Source organism: Rhea pennata, chromosome 19, assembly GCF_028389875.1.
Source record: "Rhea pennata isolate bPtePen1 chromosome 19, bPtePen1.pri, whole genome shotgun sequence".
Classification (NCBI taxonomy): domain Eukaryota; kingdom Metazoa; phylum Chordata; class Aves; order Rheiformes; family Rheidae; genus Rhea; species Rhea pennata.
The window spans coordinates 3,739,110-3,757,667 of record NC_084681.1 but is presented as its reverse complement, the minus strand read 5'-3'; the positions used below and the strand labels follow the sequence as shown (position 1 = coordinate 3,757,667).

The 18,558-nt window shown below is 42.9% G+C and overlaps 1 protein-coding gene across 3 annotated transcripts in view; it reads right to left on the bottom strand.

Annotated features, from left to right (window-relative positions):
* The window catches only part of PRKCA (protein kinase C alpha), a 147,389-nt gene that overhangs the window by 19,512 nt on the left and 109,319 nt on the right, over nucleotides 1–18,558 (bottom strand). For 2 of the 3 annotated variants that reach the window (XM_062591383.1, XM_062591385.1), the window contains 2 exons: nucleotides 6,355–6,378; nucleotides 491–634 (listed from right to left, as the gene is read on the bottom strand). In XM_062591383.1, the coding sequence (XP_062447367.1) occupies nucleotides 491–634; nucleotides 6,355–6,378 (168 nt within the window). The remainder of the gene's footprint in view (nucleotides 1–490; nucleotides 635–6,354; nucleotides 6,379–18,558) is intronic. The other variant, XM_062591384.1, reaches the window with a different exon arrangement.

Here is an 18,558-nt window from a genome sequence, read left to right as displayed (position 1 = left end):
CGGAGCCCCAGGTGAGCTCTTCGAAAAAGGGCACTTTACAACATAGCTTGCTGTTAAAGCCAGAAAAACAGCAGTCCTTTCTTTTGACTAACAGATTTCAAATCAGGCATTTCCCAACATCCGTTCTCACCTATGACAGTGGCTTCTAGAACTGGCAGAGTGACCTAGGTAGTAATGTCAAAACCCTAGATTTAATTTACTTGAAGCTGCTTAGCAGCGAGGATCCGAAAGTCTGAAACTGCTTCTTAGGCGCTGCCTGGCAGGCTGCGGGTGACCCGGAGCGGAGTCCGCCCGCGGAGCGCCCGTCCCGGCCGCAGTCCGCTAGTCCCCTGGGAGCCCCCTGCTCTGCTGTGCAGAAAAAATCCTCCCTCAGAAACGCACACCCTCCTCACACTGAATTTTGCGTCTTCCACAGAGCATTATTCATGCATTATTTCTCAAGAAAAAAGAAGAAAAGAATGCGAGTGGAATACTTATCCCGAATCCTTACTTTTCCAAAGCTCCCCTTTCCAAGAACCATGAGGAAGTTGAAATCTGTGAGCTTCACCCTGTCCAGGTTGTTGGACGGCACACTGGAAACCCTGTCTTCTGTTGGAGTAATGACTTTGTTACCAGCAGGCCCCAGTTTGGCTTTCTGAAGAACACACACACACACACAGACACACACAGAAACAGGGCAGTAAGACGACTGGCCGGGTTTCTTAGCAGAGCGGAGCATTGGGTGAATGTTACAGCTGTAGGTGACCGTATTGGAGGCGGCATTCGCAGGAGAGAGGCTGCATAACAAAATTGGCAGACACAAATTCAGAGACTCATTCCAACAATACTTTGGACATCATTGAGTGAATTAAAGTGGACAACTGTGTTCATGTATAACCAGATAAAAGCAGATATGCTTATCTGGTTAGCAGAGCAAAACCAAAGCAAAAACCAAAGCCAAAGGAAAAAAAAAATCACTTATTTTCATGCCAAAAGCAGGCTTATCTGGTGTTCTTGTTTTGAAATACAAGAAGTGCTCTTTAAAAATGTCATGCTATAATCAACACAGTACTTGAGAATATAAACAGTATTTTTACTACATTCGCTTTGAAAATGTTATATATAAGTCAGTCTGCATAGCAAGAGTTAGGAAATCTTTGACATGCATTAGGAAAAACAACCTCCATTAAAATAAAAACAACATATGGGAATTAATGCAGATGAATATGGCCACTTTCAAACCAGCGTTACAATCAACTTTGATTTTCAATCAAGCGTTGATCTGGAAAAGGGAGGAAGGGAAACGTTACATACTAAAGTTCTGTCTTGGCAAGACAGCCTGGTTTGCAGAAGGTTGCAACAGTCTCAGTATTTCATATGAGACACCACATAATTGCTCAAGTAAGTTGCATTTCAAATCTCAAAGTTAACAGAAGAGAAAACAGTAAGACTCACCGAAAGATAATGCAGGCTGCAACAAAATATCCCTTTTTCCCCCTCAAACTTATCCCATATATCAGCAGAAGCAACCAATAAGGTTTAATAATAGCATTACTTTGGGATATAAGTGCTTTTTCCCAAATACTTCTTAAATTGGCCCAGCAAATAATCTCTCATGTTTAATTTACTTTGTGCCTTTGACATACGCTTGACGTTTAAGGGTAACTGCTTTTCTCACTACAACGCACAACGACAGTAGTTGTGTATTATCATCACTTCACAGACAAAAAAAATTGAAGTACAGAAACTAAAGTTTACTCGAAATCATCTTGAAAGCTTGGCCTGGAGGATACCTTTGGGAGCTCCACTGGAGACGGGAGGATAAAAACTTTGCCCTGCCGTGGCGAATGTAAAACCTGAAGCGTGCAAGGGACGGGAGCGCGCTGCCGCCGCGCCGCAACGCCGCGCGAGCTCGGCGGCGAGGCTCCTCTCGCACCGCTGCACACGCAGCGAGACGCTTATATCCTGCCACAGGGATACGCGCTGGGACCGCTTTGATTATTTATATTTTTTTTGTCCGTGCAGGAGTTCAGGAGCGGCGGCGCGGGCCCCCCGGCCGCGGCAGACCCCACCGCCGGCACAACCACCCCAGCCCCGGCTTCGGGGGTCCGAGGCTGGCCCAAAGCTCATTTCCCGGCCACAGCGAAACAAGAACCCCCAAATCCTGACTTTGCACAAGAGGAAAAGGTTTAAACAAGCAGCTTCTCTGGTCTCGCCTTTGATTTTCTCGCACGTCGGCTCTCAGACTCAAGTTCCCCGTTTTGCTCTGCAAGAAGCAATTTCAACATTCACTTTTCATCGAGTAGGGGAGATCCGGATCAGGCATCCGCTGGACAACACTAGTTTGACTTTTTCTACTTTGAACCCCACTAAGTAGGTGGTCGGCAGTGTTTTCAGAAACACACTCCCTGGTCCTTCAGGAGAAGGTCAGCGTTGGGGCGCAGGGAGCAGCGGCGGCGGCAAAGCACCCGCGGGGTGAAACCGTCGCCGTCAAGGGGAGTCTTAAGATAACACTGAAGAAGCAAGCCGAGGCCTCGCCGCCCCCTCCACGAGCCGCGCAGACGCGCTCCGCCGGCTTCCACCTCCTTCCTAACAGCAGTGTCTCTCATTTCCCATCCAGCTGCTACTAAGGAGGGCTGTTCCGCTCGCGCGTTTGCACAGCGTGGGCGACGGCAGAGCAGGCGCGAGCTTACCCCGCCGGCCCTTCGGCCGCGCTGCCGGTCCCGCTTACCCCGCCGCCGTCCCGGCTACGCTGGGCGGCTCCGGGCTCCGGGCAGGGCTCGCGGGCCGGGCGGCGCAGGAGCCGCCGGAGCCTGCTCGCGCTCACGGCGCAGCGCACGGTGCAGACCTGCCTTAAGCATCCCCAGCAAAGCGCAGCCCGCGCGAAGGCCTTCGACCGCTTTCTGCCTAGAGGCCCGAGGGAAAGAAGCCTGAAAGATCCAGTACCTTTTACCCACTCTCAATAATCATATAAATAATTAAAAATATATATATGTATATATATATAGGTGTTATTAATTTCATCTTGAAGTATAAACCTAATCCAGAAACATCTCTTACAAGCTTGAGGGATACTCAGCAGAACTCTGTGACTCGTTCTTACTGATTCTTCATGCTCATGAAGAATTTCTCATGGTCAATAAAACAGCTGTGATTTTGTCAACAGCTGTATCAAGAGCTTCTTGGCACAGCTACAGCTTATCTGCACCAGGGTGGTTTCCTTCGCAACGGCTACTACAGACAACTGAGCAACTTCCTCAACGGGCCCAATGACCGTTGCTGCCGAATTAGTAAATTTTGTTGCGCTGAGCCTGAAGAGGCAACCGGTCAGGTTTATTACAGAGGAAACGGCATCATCCCTTATTGCCCCTTCACAGTAATTTCAGAACTACAAAATCTGTAAACGGAGGTGAGAAACACTAATGAGCATTAAGAAATACTTTTGATGAATAACTATCCTGCTCAGTCAGATGATACACAGCTACTTTTTTTGGCCAAAACAACTGAACGTCTTCCTTTTATTAGAGCTGCAGATTTTAATTACTGTGACCTTCACCCTCCTCTGTCAAAAAAAAGTATATGCAGATCTTAAGATCAGTAAGAATAAGATAACTGAAGACATTTTTGCTTCCAAAACACACTAGATGCTCTTAACCCATAGCAGGCTACATTTCATAAGCAGGCTGCTCCTCTGTGGATCGGTGTGCAAGGACTTTCAACACCACAGGAGTGAAAGGACTGCATGGTAGCATTCCCCGGATATCTATTTCTAATGCTACAAGTAGAACATCTTGAACTTCCAACTCAACAACTTCAGCAGAGGAGGAGAACTCGACCCAGAATAAGATGCAAGACAGGAGAACTACTCAGAAACTCAACGAATGATTTCTGTTTGTGGCTAAAGGATTAGGAAAGTTGCTCATATTTCTTTAAGTCTCAAAACTAATTTATGTGAAACTCCAGAAAGTCTACGAAGTGAATGTACGTTGTGCCTTAACGCAAGCAATGGGTTAATGTACAGGGAAACATTATTTACTTACAGGGTAAGCAAAGACTTGGGTAAAGTGCATCCCAAAATGTTTAAGGAAACAAATAAAGAGCTGGCTGGAATTCACTTCAGCATCTAGGTTTGGTTTTAACTCACTCTCTAGTAAAATATTTTGTTGGATGAGCCCATTAGAATTGTTTATTGATTATATACAGTGTGATGAATATACACTTATAAATTTTCTTCACATATAGAAAGAATGAGCAAACCTCAGAACCTACAGCTCTACAAAAACTGGCCTAGTTATAATTCTCATTAGAGAAAAAAAATATCTACTATGCTACTGCATTGATTTCTGGAGCCAATATACAGAACCAAAATGTTTTTGAGTATTAATCCATACAGAGATCCAGTTATGTGTGCCCATTTACGAGACCCAGACTTCTCTAATTACACATCAAAGTATGTACTACGTATTTTTGTACTTTTTAAAGAATATTCATCGTGTTAATTAGATTACTACTTATAGGAGAAGGATAATTGGTACTAATAGTTTTACAGCACAGGTACAACGTATCAAATAATTTCCTTACATCATCAGCATTTCCTGATGTTCATATTTTTTGATATTAGCTTCCACGTATCATTATCACACAGCTACAGCATAAAGAGGTAATCAAGTAACTACACTGATGCAAAAAGTTACTTACATAGATACACAAAAATAGATAACATATATGTATCCTTTGAAAAATAAAAATTACCTACTTCTAAATGATTCTAAACAGTTTGTGTTGTTTTATCTGGAAATGACTCATTTACTTTGTTAGGGCCACTCAAGTCTGTAGGATCTCCTTTTCACAGCCATGTCCTGTGGCAAGCTCGCTCACCCCTGCACCTGCTAGCACCACTCATGGATGAAGTCCTGGAAGATTTTTAACCCCTGTGTAGAATCATGCACATATGCCTATAGATTAAGAAACTTCAAAAGATTAGCAAATGGCACTCTATAGCATAAAATTGAATTGCTTCTCTCAATTCAGAAATGTTAATTTCTTGCTCTAATACGGATGGGAAATAATTTGCTGATAAGATACTTTGCTAGAAAAAACACAGTTCCTCAGCTTTTTGCATACCTTAACCTGCGGGAGCATTGTCTTTTCATGTAAGGTACAATTTTTATCTCCTACCTCAGATGGGGAATGACAAATGAAATTTGTTGCTACGATACAGTCAAGGAGAGGAACACAATAAAAATAAATAGACTAAAGGAAATATTACATTACTGATGCCTTTTAATTTGCATAAATGAGGCGTAGAAGCACTGAGCATTACCCTGTCTCTTACCGTTGCACCCCAGGACTGGCTGTGGTGAATAGCTTTACTGCTTATTAGGAGGGAAGAAAACCTGCATGAGGTCTCTGCTCTGTTAAGGCTAGTTTAAGCACTCACCACAGCACAGACTGCCTAGGGCGCTCGCTGCACCGGCCTGGGAGCTCCTGCTCCCCGGAGACGGTGCTGTCAAACGTGCCCAGATCTCTGGGGATCTTGCACTGGCCCATCGTGTCCTCTTCAAGTTCTGGTATTACAAACAACCTGAGAAATGTATTTTCTCATGTTTGTTTTTCTAAACAAACACATGGCAGTGATCCTGAATGGGAGCAAACAGGTTTTCTTACAGTTGGATCAGGCTAGAAAAAAAGGAATGATATGGCCAAATACTTCCTGGGAGAGGAAAATCTGACCGGAGAAAGAAGCAGCTCACCAGAAATGGCCCACTGGTTGCTATCCTAGAGGAAGGCATGTTAAGTAAAAAAGCAGGTCTAATACAATTACTAAAATATTCCAGATCATCTTCTGACCTATTCATCCTTACAGCATCACACGCATCACATTTCAAGCATTTCACAGATTTATATACAGTAGGGATGTGTACAATATCAGCAATCTCATAACTTGCTTAAATTTGCCCACTTCTCAATTCTCTCAGTATACTGCACACCATTTTTATGTCTTCGACAACGAAGAATTACTTTGATTTTCAGAAAGACAGTATTGGGCCTCTTCTTAGCATGACTAAAGTTGCAATAGCAGAATCCTACTTGAATACACACATTTTTATTTACTGACATCAAAACTTGCTGACATTAACCAAGGCACTCCAGACACTGAATTCATTTACATTTAGACTGTTTGGATTAATATCTCTGACAAAAAAAAAAAAAAAAATAAAAAAATCAGTACTGTCACAACAAAGCCAGCTTGCAGCAAACAAACCAAGAAAATAGCATGTTAAAGATAAATTAGTCTGCGCTGGTAGCAGAAGAGTTAATCTTAAAAGAAAACAAGACATGCACATCATCTTACTTCCTTTGGTTTGGACGCACCTTATCTCGGCCAGTTCTTTTACCCTGAAAAAGGGTAAAAGGTGAGACACACCTTTTTACCAGAGGTGATACACACTTTATATATTCAGCCCGATATCCTAAATGCACTTCTTTATGGAATGCTATAAAACAAAAATTATAGCAAGTTACACGGTGTTACACTGGAGAGCTTTATGGAATTCTGTATGTGTTTTTTGAAAAAGATATCTCAGGTTTTATGGTAAAAATATTTTCAATTGTTTTTCAAAAATGTACATGTCCTTTTAATGTAACTGTCCTTTTAATGTAACTGTCCTTTTAATTGTATATATATATAAAAAACGGCCTTCTCCAAAACCTAACGGTAAGAGTGAAGCAAAGAAGAAAGAGCAAGTGATTTAGGGGACACTAGTCCCTCATTGCACCCAAGTTTCTTTTTGAGTCTTTTTTAGGAACCTTTTAAATACTTTCTGGTTTTTACTGTGAAGACAATTTAACAGGACTAAACAAGAAGCCTGAACCTTGCTTTCTTCTGCCTTCTAGGAAATATCTATAGTTCAGAAACGTAGGAATTACACAGCAAAATCATGAAATCAGTCATTTTTCCCATTAGCAGATAAGAAAACAAAGCTGGTGAAGAATGTGGTCAAACGTACGCAGTTTGCATTCCTGCCCTCAATCCGTGCGGAGCGATGCGCGACACCCGGCGTCCCCCTCCTTCCCCAGCTCTCCCCTGCTGCTGGTTGCACCGTTCAGCTCCAAGAAACGGGCTCCAAAACTGCCCGGCCTCCTGCCACCCCCCTGTCCATCCTCCGGCACAACAGCACGTGGGAAAAACCCACGTGGTTTCCCATGAAAACCTGCTGGAAGTTGGAGCCACCACGGGGCTGTGCTCCTTGGGGACCGCCTTTCCCCGTTATCAAGGCAACGCGGCCCGGGCAAGCTCAGCGATGCCCGGCGCGGAGAACTATCGCTTGCACATCGCCAAGAGCAGAAAAAAGAAATGCAAAAATATTTAACGACAACGCCGCGCTCACGGGCAGAGGCGTACCGTACGTCACGCACACGACTGGCTAGCAGCGGCGTGCTTCTCGACACGCGTTGCCTTCGACACATCGGCTCCGCCGCTTTGATCCCGGCGGCGGAGCGTCCCCGGGCCCGACGTCCCCGCTTCGCACTGAAGCCCAGCGCCGCCTCGCTTCTCCTCTGACCGATTCCACCCAGCCCCGACCGCTCGGCCCACGCAGTTGCACGCGGCTCTAAGTAGCAGATGAATAATGTAACAGCAGAGAGCAGTGCTGCCTTCAGTCTCTGTTATAAAAAATCACAATTTTGATGGGAATGATGGTCAGAGGTCTACGGAGCAGCAGACCAGGCTTGCTGCAGGCCCTACAGGGGGTCCCAAGACTCTTCTCGAGTCCAGCAGAGCAAGAACGTCCCCCGGCAGCAGCTCGACGCCTCCGAGAAGCCCTGCCCGCGCTGACCTCCCTCCCAGCACCCCGGGGCAGACCGGCAGCTCGCCCCGCTGCTCCCTCCCCGAGCTCAGCCCGAGGAGCCGCGTGCCGTTCGGGATGCCGAGCCTCGCCGGCTCGCTCACCAGGACACGCTGGCGCCGTCTCCTTCTCCCCCCGCAGCAGGCTTTGCCCTGTTCTTCCCCGGAGCCCAGCAAACCGCCCGCCACGCGCCCCGGCTTGCAGGACAAGCCTCGGGCCTCCCTGCTCCCCATCTTTCCGTTCCCTAGTCCTTGAAGTTAACGCACCGTGATAGCGGAGCCGCGGGTACCACCCCGCTCAGCGCAGCCCAGCGAGGCCCCGAGCGGGAAGAGCCAGGCTGCCCCGCGCCAGCCCGGCGCCGGGCTGCGGGGCGAGGGCGACGCTCGGCTACGCCGCCTCCGGCCGCGCCACGCGGCAGAGCAGCTCCGTGCCTCCGGCAAACCTCCGGGGACGTCGCTGGCAGAAGAGGTGAAACTCACGGCAAGGAGGTAAAGGGGAGAAACTGAAGTTATCGGTCTCAAGGAAGGACAAAAAGCTTGAGTCGGTTTTCCAGTCCTGCCGGCTCGGAGCGGGGTTCAGATCGACCTAACGGGCTGAGCCATTAATAAGCCTTTAATAAACTAGACAAATCCAATAAATCTCAAGTCAAAATCCGCAGGGAAAAACCTCCCATCCACTGAAATATCCTTCATCGTTACGGCAGCTTGTTCCTTGTATTATTGCATTTCTATTCCATGTAATTAGAGCTGTTGCGAAAAACTATCAATTTCCTAATTTCGATGACTTAATTATCAGGACGCTGATAATTTGAGATGAGAAGAGTCTATTTCTAAGCCTCAGCAAGACCCAATACTTCACCTGACCGAGTTTGCAGCTCAATGCCGTAACTCAGCGCCAGCCTACAGCTCATCAGCAGCGAGTTCGGCAGCGGCGGAAAGGAGCCGGGGGAGAGGAGGTCGGGAGCGAGGCCGGCGGCGGCAGCCAGCAGCTCTCGGCGAACCGCCCGGGCGCCGCTCCGCAGCGGGGCCGGCACCGGCGACCCGAGAAAAGCAGCTCCTCCGCGCTCGTGCGTTTCTGCCGGCAGTAAAAAAGGCACCAAGGAAAACGGGATGTTTCACAGAAATATAAATGGGGAGAGCGGTGAAACTCTGCCTGAGAATTAAGTATGGACTATTTCACTTGTCTTTAACATTACTTTCCCCTCATTTCCTCTCCCACTCCCTGAAACTTCTGCTGTATCTACCCTTCTAGTTAGCAACAGTGAAGTTATTTAAAAGACTTGCATGAAAAAATCTTTGCGCCATGAGCAAAAAGCCTTATAAATGGCTTTTTGCTGAAAGCAAACAGAGAAAACCATTACTGAAGCCCCCCTGCACCGGGCTGCAGTGCGCGTCGGGCAAGAACAGTGGTGTGAAATATCTAAATATATACACACAAACCATTCATGTTATCTCATTTCTTTCAGGACTGTTCCACAAGACAGCTTTCACTTTATTTGATATTTTCGTATTCTTTACTGCCCTCATGTGGCTTGTAACTTTAGAGGAAAAATTATTTGTTCAAGCTCAATGCGATATTAAATAGATAATGTCTATTTAGGATATAGGGAATAAAAGAACCATAGTGGAGCAGTTTACTATACTGCACAGCACCTGAACAGCGCTGCTAATTTGGGGGGGTTAAAGTAACGTGCACTTCTGAAATTTATTTTACTTTTTCCTTGATGTGTAGAAGTCAAAACCACATTAAAAATTTGAGTAAATTATTTCTAAAATATCCCCAAGTTTTCTGGGTTTAATATAAAGGTAAGTACAGAAAACGCAGACAATAGGGACAAATGCTTATGGAAAATGTTCCCTGCGAAAAGGGACATATTAATCCCAAGAATATAGGTTTCAGGGGACATCACGCCAGACAACGGACCTCTCACTGTGAGCAGTGAAGTTCAGGGAGGAAAGAGTTTCCAGTTACCCATTTGGCACAGTCAACGTGTTTAATCTGTTTAATAATCTTGTAGCCATCTGAGTCTACCTTGTTTTCTGCTTTTATTGCCAAACACTCCATCGCCTGCAACAGAGGAGCAGCTAATTAGATGAAACATAATTAAGGCAGCTGCCTAGGAACAATATTCAGGAATTGCAGAAATTCTTGCAAAAATCTCCTGTGAAAGTGTTAGTAAAAGAAGTAAATTTAATTATACTACTGGGTTTATAATCAATACTAGAAGAGCAAATCCCTGAGTGTCAGGGAAGATTGCTTTTATAACATATTCCTCCATTTTTTAATCATGCAAATTGTTTTTAATCTGCAGTAACAAAAGAGCTACAGTGTAGAATTCGCTTTAAATGTAAAGCTTACTACTATTAGGCATTTCCAAAATGCACAAAATATTAAATTGCTTTCTAAAATAATGTTGAAAGATTTCAGTTCTACCTGATCTAAGTGCAAGTCCTGGGATCCCTTCACACACCACAGGTACGAAAAGCTGCAGACCAGGACTGACTTTAAAACACTGGGATTCTGTATCCAGGTCTTGGCATGCAAAGCAATTGCTTAACACACACAGACATACACGCGTGCACACACACACAAACACAAAGATGAAGGTGTTTTCTGCATGATGTTATCAAAATACAGATCTGTATAAATACACACGTCGCTGAGGGGAGCAGCATAAACGCAAATTTTTTAAATGATTCTTCCCAGCACCTGATAATTTTCTAAACAGAAAGATCTATGCTGGCAGACCTGCTCCACAGCATTCTCAAATTTCTTGTGATTTTTTGAAATGGCATTTGTACATTATATTTATCACCAGTGCAGCCGTGTTACATTCTCCTCAGGAGCACAGCCTTCCCTGTTCATCTGCTCCTGCTGCTTCCTTTCAACTCCAATCCCGTAGACTTGGGAACGCAACCTCCCCCGCAGTCCCACATAAACTGATTACTTAGGAAATTATTTGCAAAGACACGCTAGTGTCAGTGGCGATCAGCCCGCAGGACGCAGCGTGCAGTGATGCTGCTGAACCCGGGTTAGCGATGCTAAGTCACTGTCAGCAGCGAGCACAACGGGGCTCTGTAATAATTTAGAGGGAAAAGAAAGGCAGCAATCAAGGAAGTATTTTCTCCCATGAAAGCCTCCAATTCTTGAGTCTCATCTTTGCATCAAAACATAGCTCCAGCTTTCTTTAGGGGAACTTAGGACCACAGTTCACGAGGACTGAGGATGAATTTTGCCTATGAAGCAGTAGCTGTACTACTTTTTACAGGTGGACTTACTTGATAACAACAAAAACTGACCAAGGACTTTCGTCTCCCTACTAGCTGTCTACACTTCTAACACTGAAATACACAGAGTAGCGCAAATCAAAGCCCAGGTTTTACCCGTTCAGTGACGATACATTTTAGAAGCTACTCTGTATTTATCCCAGATACATTCTCTCAGGTAGCTTTTGTTATGTGTCTGTTTGATATGCAAAGAGGCTTTGAAACACCCTTTTGCTGAGATTTATGACTTGTTTTTCCTGTTGTGCTTGCACATTGGTAAGGTGAGCCTATCTGCACTTATTACAAAATAAGTATTCTAATGTGTACATAAAACTGCATGAAAAAGTGGATAGATACTCACTGAAACTCTATTTGTAGACTGTTTTGGACAAAATGGTATAAAAAATATTTAAACAAAGATGCTTTTAGCAACCCTGAGTTAAGCAAGTTTCAATGAAAGCAGCAAGTAATTCTGTTTTCAAATAAGAAGAGGTATAAATCTTTGCAAAATGATAGTCCTCTTCTGCAGATGATTTTCTGAGGTACAAACAGTAGGTAAGTGATCAAGGTTAAGAAAAAGTAAGTCACTGATTGCATAAAAAATCCCATAATTATTGCACTAGGAAATAGTTAGCAAAGAAAAATGATCTTATTCTCTCTTTTTTTTTTTTTTTTTTTTTTGGGGGGGGTGTGCAGTATTAAAAATTCAGTAAAATCATGCATTAATATGGACACTTTTTCAAAAATAAAATGTGGATTTTTAAATGCAGTATTTAAAATTCTGGGCTGATACACTTAAATTGCCCTCAAACAACACAAGTAGTAAAAATACTGCTCTAACATGATGGCCCCAATAAGCCTTAGATATATTCTTAAAAAAGTTTACAGCACAGGAGTTTCACAATTTTTTTTGTCCAAAAACATAACTTAACCAATGTATGAAACTGAAAGTATGATTTGTACCAGTAATCTTTGCCCTAATAAAGCAAGAAAATTTGTCAGAGGTACACTACATGCAAATTAAAAGTCCCAATATATAGTCTCAATGTTTCTATTTGTCTTTTATGCAAATAATTGAGTGAGGTGGAGTGTTAGTAAACTAATTAAAATGGAAAATAAACAAGTGAATTAGCGTTTCAGGTATCAAAGCAACTGTGCATATGGGTAATACACACTATGGTATAGTATACCCCAATTTATATATACAAATATATGTACATAGTATATTATACCATAAGACAGGCATGCTAGATATTCTGCAAGTTTATCTATTTAAATATACAGTGGACATAAGTATTATCTGATCTACAGAACTTATCTACAGTTCCACAAGTGTCTTTTGAATCAAAGATGCACTATATCCATTTTCCACGAGAAGGGGGTACTCACTTCTCTCATCCCTTGACAACGACAAGCACACTGCATCTGCTGTGGTTCGATGACCACTTTTTTGTAAGTAAACGTTCAATCTTGGGAATACTTTGTGATAAATTACAACAGATGCTTCTTCAGATAATTTTTATCCTTTTAAACAAGCTTAAGCTAGGGAATAAAACAAGTGCATCCTTAAAACATGGTGAGAATGAAACTGAATTTAATAAACTTTAAACATTCATAGAGGTTTTGTGAAGAGAGACACGTACGAGAGCACTAAAGAGAAAACTACCTTGAGGCAGTGCGTATTTACAGGACAGCCCTGGAAGAGATAGGAGAGGAAGAAAAACTGCTTCGTTAGTAACAGGCTTGCAAAGCACAGCAACAACAATTAGTAGCAGAAGAAAACAAGCAAAGACACAGCAGCGACAACACAAATGGATACACTGCTATGCACAGAAAAAACAAGAAGAAGGTATTAATCAATCCACCAACGAGGTGCATAGTACAGCAGAGCACCGTGCAGTACTGGACTTACCCAGCATCTGCCACTCAGTTTTAACCTCAATCTTACACATATGCATGTATCATGCATGAAACAATCCTAATGTCATTAAACCACTGGAATGCATAAAGCCACACATATGTATAAACGCTGGTGGGCTGCGGTCGCAACGACAAATGAACACTGCAGGCGTGTGACAGATAAGGTCCTTTTTTGCCTTACGTGTTGAGATACACATTTAAACTTTCTCTATATTGGAGACAAAGAAATACCTGTTATCATAGGATTTTCAACTTACTTTCTTCATCTTTTATCACAGTATGTCTACTGAGAACATCATAGAGAAATGAGCTCCAAGCTCCTAAGAACCGAGATTTAAAAAGTGTGACATCTACTTAAAAATCTGCAAATTCTCTAGTTTCAAATATGGTTAATAGTAGGGAAACCTCCGGATAATTGCATGTGGGAATTTCCCATGCCAAACGATACTATAAAACAGATGGACTCACCTAACAGCATTTCTATAAAGCTGCAAAGTACTCCCTAATGATTTAATATGCACAGTTTTAAAATAGGATTGACTGCCACAGTCAAAACCACAGCTCTTCTTTTTATATCTCTCTATACATAAAAGTGTGGATTGATGTGCCAGTGATATTTTGGCTGGTCATGGTTTCAGTGTAGCTTAGTGTCTGCTTCCTGAAAACTCAATGTAATCTTTTCTTTTAGAAAGTGAAGTGTCAACAACATTGTTTCTCTTTTCCATGTTACCTTTGCTAACTGCCTAAAAATACTGTTATTGCTTCAAAATGGGAACCTGCACCTGTTAGATATAGATATGCTAGCGAACAACTTTTTTTATTTCAAAAAATAAAGAGTAAATTAACTGCAGTACGACAGCTTCAGGGCAAAAACACTGGCATCCTTCACAGGACTTCACACAGAAAATCTTACTCACAATTAAGCCAAATCACAACTTCCTCTTCAACATTTTTGAATGGAAATATCATATTTAATTAGGGCTCTTAAGAAGCTCCTGAAACAGTCCCTGGACCCTTCTGCTTCGGCTCTGGCTAGGTAACCAGGGCATAGTTACACAGCCTCCAGCTCAGAATTGAAACTATTCGAGTATGTTGTGGCTTTTGATTAAAGGAAAAAAGAAAACATCCTTTTGATTTAAAACTGCTGTGAACAGCAGAAAAACACCAGAATATTGCAGCAAGTGCTGGCCTTCTTTTTAATAAAGCAGCCAAACTGCCTAAAAAAAATAAAACCAAAGGGAGTAACTGCATTAAAGAAACGCAATTACTGCTGTGAACCAAACTGAAATGTTTTACTGATGTTTAAAAAGGGAACGATAAATGAATGAGGTTTCTTCAGCATTAAAACGTAACAACATTAAAACTGATCAGAAAGCTTTAATTGCAACTCAAAGTCTGTGGAATTTTTCGAGCACCACTGAACGCCAGCTGGACCGCCATGAGGACGGGCCTGGCTCCGCGAATAAACACCGGCCCTGCACGCCACAGCTACACGTGCACACTGATACGGTGCTTATTCACACACTCATGCCTGCCCATTTCCACTTACTCCTGGCTTAACACAGAAGCCTGGTCGAGCCAAACGCGGCCCTGCCTGCTGCAGGACCTTGGCACCACGTCATCAACAGGAACGTCGGCAGCTCCTGCGTCACTGCAGAGGTGCAGGGTGTTTATAACCAAACCAGAAGGCCAAGCACCGTGTTGTCCTCATGCTTGGAATTAAGTTGGTGAGATGTTTTAAAAGACCCTCTTTAGGATGATAGTAACAGTTATTTTTAGAAGCACTACGATGTCACCAGTACTTTACCAAAACATCACCACTGATCGGACATTTCCAGCTCTCTCGTACAAACTCTACCCTGTTCTGAACTCTTTCCCTCCTCTTCGTGTTTCAAACTGCTCAGTCTGCAAAGGGAACACACAGGTCTGGCTCTGCGGTAGCGTTCCTCAGGAATTCCAGCAGCGCACAGCAGCTGCGAAAGTAACTCCCGTCCTGCCAGCTGGAGAAGAGCCGGAGCAACAGCACCGGGAGTCGAACCCGACGAGCGGACAGCCCTGGGAACGCAGCGCAAAGCCGCGGTGCTCCCCGCTGCGGCAGCAAGAACACCCAGAAGGCAACTGGACAGCAATAAAGAGGAGCGGTCTTTGGGTGGTTTATCCAATACCTGAATTAATCCTAGAAACTGGAAACTGGAAAGAGAGCATACAACTATTAACACCTCCTCCTCGTGCCACTACAGACCTGGGCCGCAATGGTGACCAGCAGATGAAGATGGTATCGGCTTTTCCTGACGCTGACCAGGGAGTACTTTGCAGAAACACGACTTTGCAGAATAATTTTGTCCTATTATTGCAGAGCGAATTTACTGTTACCCTTACGTAGAGCACCTGGAGCAAGAGGTTATAGGTACCTGCAGCAACCTTGTGCTCAGCTTAAACTTCCAGCAGTCCACAGATATTTGGTATTTGTTCCCAAGGAAAGAGGGTCGACTGCCACCTCCCAGGGCCCGTGTGAACCCAGCACGGGGATGTCACCAGGGGGCCTAAGGGACTCAGCGCTGAGACCTGTCCGGGGAACCTGGGGAACGACTTTGTCCTGCTTAAAACCCACAGAGGGAGCAGGGCAGACTACACTGAAGGAAATAACTCGGAACAAAAGAAAACAGAGGGACTGTTACTTATCTTCAACACAGATGCCTTAAAATGAAGATTATATGGGCAGTAACCTATTTCCTCTTAATTTTTATTTGCTTGGATCACATTAATTACCAAAGCTTAGTGTAGACTTGGATTGCTAACACTTACTACACAATGGTATATCACTTAATAAACCTTGTATTTGGTGAAAGTATCCACGTGTAAGACTTATAGTTACTGTGTTCTTTTTAATTAAAAAAATATCAGATCTGAGCCATGAAATCTGCTTTATATTTAGCAACATTCCCTGTGGTGGAGAAATTAAAAGAAGGGGACAGACATAAAACCCCTCCTATTTTTAAACCAATATTATTCTATCATTATTGTAAGGTGATATAAATTATAAGTATCAAGAAGTGTTTTATTAAGTAGCACAAACCATTACAAGAAACTGGGCTTGAAAAAAACGGAAACAGGACTCCTACAATAGAAGTTTTAGAATTTGCATGTTTCCTTTTCCCAGCAGAAAACAAAACGAGGTCGCAAATGGCACAAATACGTCTCTGCTCCGATTATAAGCAGGTATTATAAATGAAATAGGCTTGTACCACTTAAATAGCTCTTCTGCTTTTTTCTTTGACTAGCAAAATACTGTAACAGGCCAACACATACACACCAAATACTGCATATTGTAGTTACAAGACTCACTGGTTTGTGTTGGTAGAGCTACCCGGGGCTGTCACCAGTTGCCATGGCAGCCTGGGCACGAGCAATTAAGGAGCAGCTACAATTATTCTGCATGTGCCCGTTGAGGAAGGAGTTTTGTTCCGAGGTGGCCATAAATAATGCCATTCCAGAGAGGAAACTCACAGCCAAAGGTTACAACAAAATGAAAAACACTGGCAGATTTTATCCTGCCTCCACTTCCTAGAGGAGTGTATTTTTATCTCTAAATACTACTAATGATGCATCATCTATAAATCACTGAAGAGAGATTTGATTATGCTGCTAAGTGAGCAGATAACTCATTTCTGGTTCATAACTTCTAGTGAGAGGTGGGACCCTCCCCGCAAATACACGTAGATTTGTTAAGATTAAGTGTGTATCTGCTATATGGAAAAAACTCCACTACTAGACAATATATGGGTAATATATACTGTCACAATGTATAAAAAAAAGCTAACTCATGACTTTTGAAAGATAACTTTTAATAAAAACTAGAACTATTTAGCAAAGTCACTGCATGACTCCATTAATGAAGCCGCGGTGCTCTAATTCCTCTCTCCCCTCTCCAAATTTGGTCCCGCTGGCTGGCAGGCACCAGCCACGTTATCTTCACAACAGTAAGCTGCAAAGCCTCGAACGCACGGCGCTGAAGCTGAACTGCTTAGACTGTGAGACAGGCTAATTATTTTTGAGACAGAGCTGACCCTATGCAAAACTACTGTTTCTGGGACTCGGTCCAGGAGCTTTACATGATGCAGCTCCTCAGGATTTCTACAACACTTTTCATTGCATATCTAAATCCTAACTACTAATTCTGCAACTCATATAGTTACAGGAGGGTCAAGATAAAACCCAAGAGATTACAGACTGAATACGCAAACATACTGCATATAATTACAGATGCTTTAAAATAGATATTTTTTGCGATAAATATGCAAGTCTGAGAAATAGATAAAATTTTAAGAAAATAATATTTAGAAAGATACGTGCCAAAGATACGTTTGCCAAATAATTTTGATTTAAGTTCAGGTCTTCTCTTGTTTGAACTGTAACTTTGGAAATATCTACTTGTATCAAGGCCTAAAATAGCTATCTGCAGGTAGGTGAACATGATGCAAAGGAATACTGGCTTCCTCCAGCTGGGACATTAGCATACCATAATGAATGTGCACTTTTTCCTTTTATTTTGGCACTCATCCTTGTGTGTCTCTGTCCTGAGCGAGAAAAGCTAAATTTCTGTAGCTACGTTACTAACACTAATATATACATAGCCACAGAATTCCAAACTCTGCACTTTGCACAGAGATATGCAAGGGGTGAAAAAAACTGCCTTAGAAGTTATTCATTCTAAAAAGGATAGAAAGTAAACATGATCTTGAATAGAAAATGACCTAGTGCAGCAAAATAAAATCACACTGGTCAGGTCACAATTGTAAAGAAAGGAAAATGAAATGGAGATTAAAGTACTTCTCAAATGTGTAACAAAAATCATAGTTCATGCTGCAGACAAAAATATGGTAGCTGATCCAAATGTGTTCAGAAGAAATTGATGCACCTTTTCTTTTTCCTTCTTGGAAGTTGAACATAGGCCGTTTTTCCTCACTTTCTTGGGTTAACCCATCTTTTATAATAACAATGTAGAATTCTGCCTGATGGTGAACATAAAAAATTGCCATTTCAGGTTGAGAGGAATAGGCTTACGTGTTTGTATATGCACAACAGGTACATTAATTACTTTCTGGATAAACAGCAAGACAAAAGTTGTAAATGTTTGACTAGGAAAAAGAAAACATAACATTGTAGATTGGAGTATTTCAAATTCAATTTCAATACTGCATATGTGGCTGGAAAGAATACGCATTCGAATGAGCAGAACCCAGTGGAGCGATTAGCATACACCTCCAAGCCATACCTTTCTTGTTGCTGGGTTTAATGGACAGCAAGTATTTTGCTGTAATACCATCTGGAGTTATCAGAAGAGGCAGAGTTGCTGGCTAAGTCTGTTTGTTAAGTCACATCTCCTTGCATGGTACGGAGAGCCTGTGCTTGTGACTACCAACCATTCCAATTTGCGTCACAGAAGGCAAGAAGACTCTGCTGAACGTATTGTTTCTCTTCAGTGTTTCTTTTGTGTACATAACCAGCAATACCACTTTTCCTGAAACTTCTCTACCCATATTACA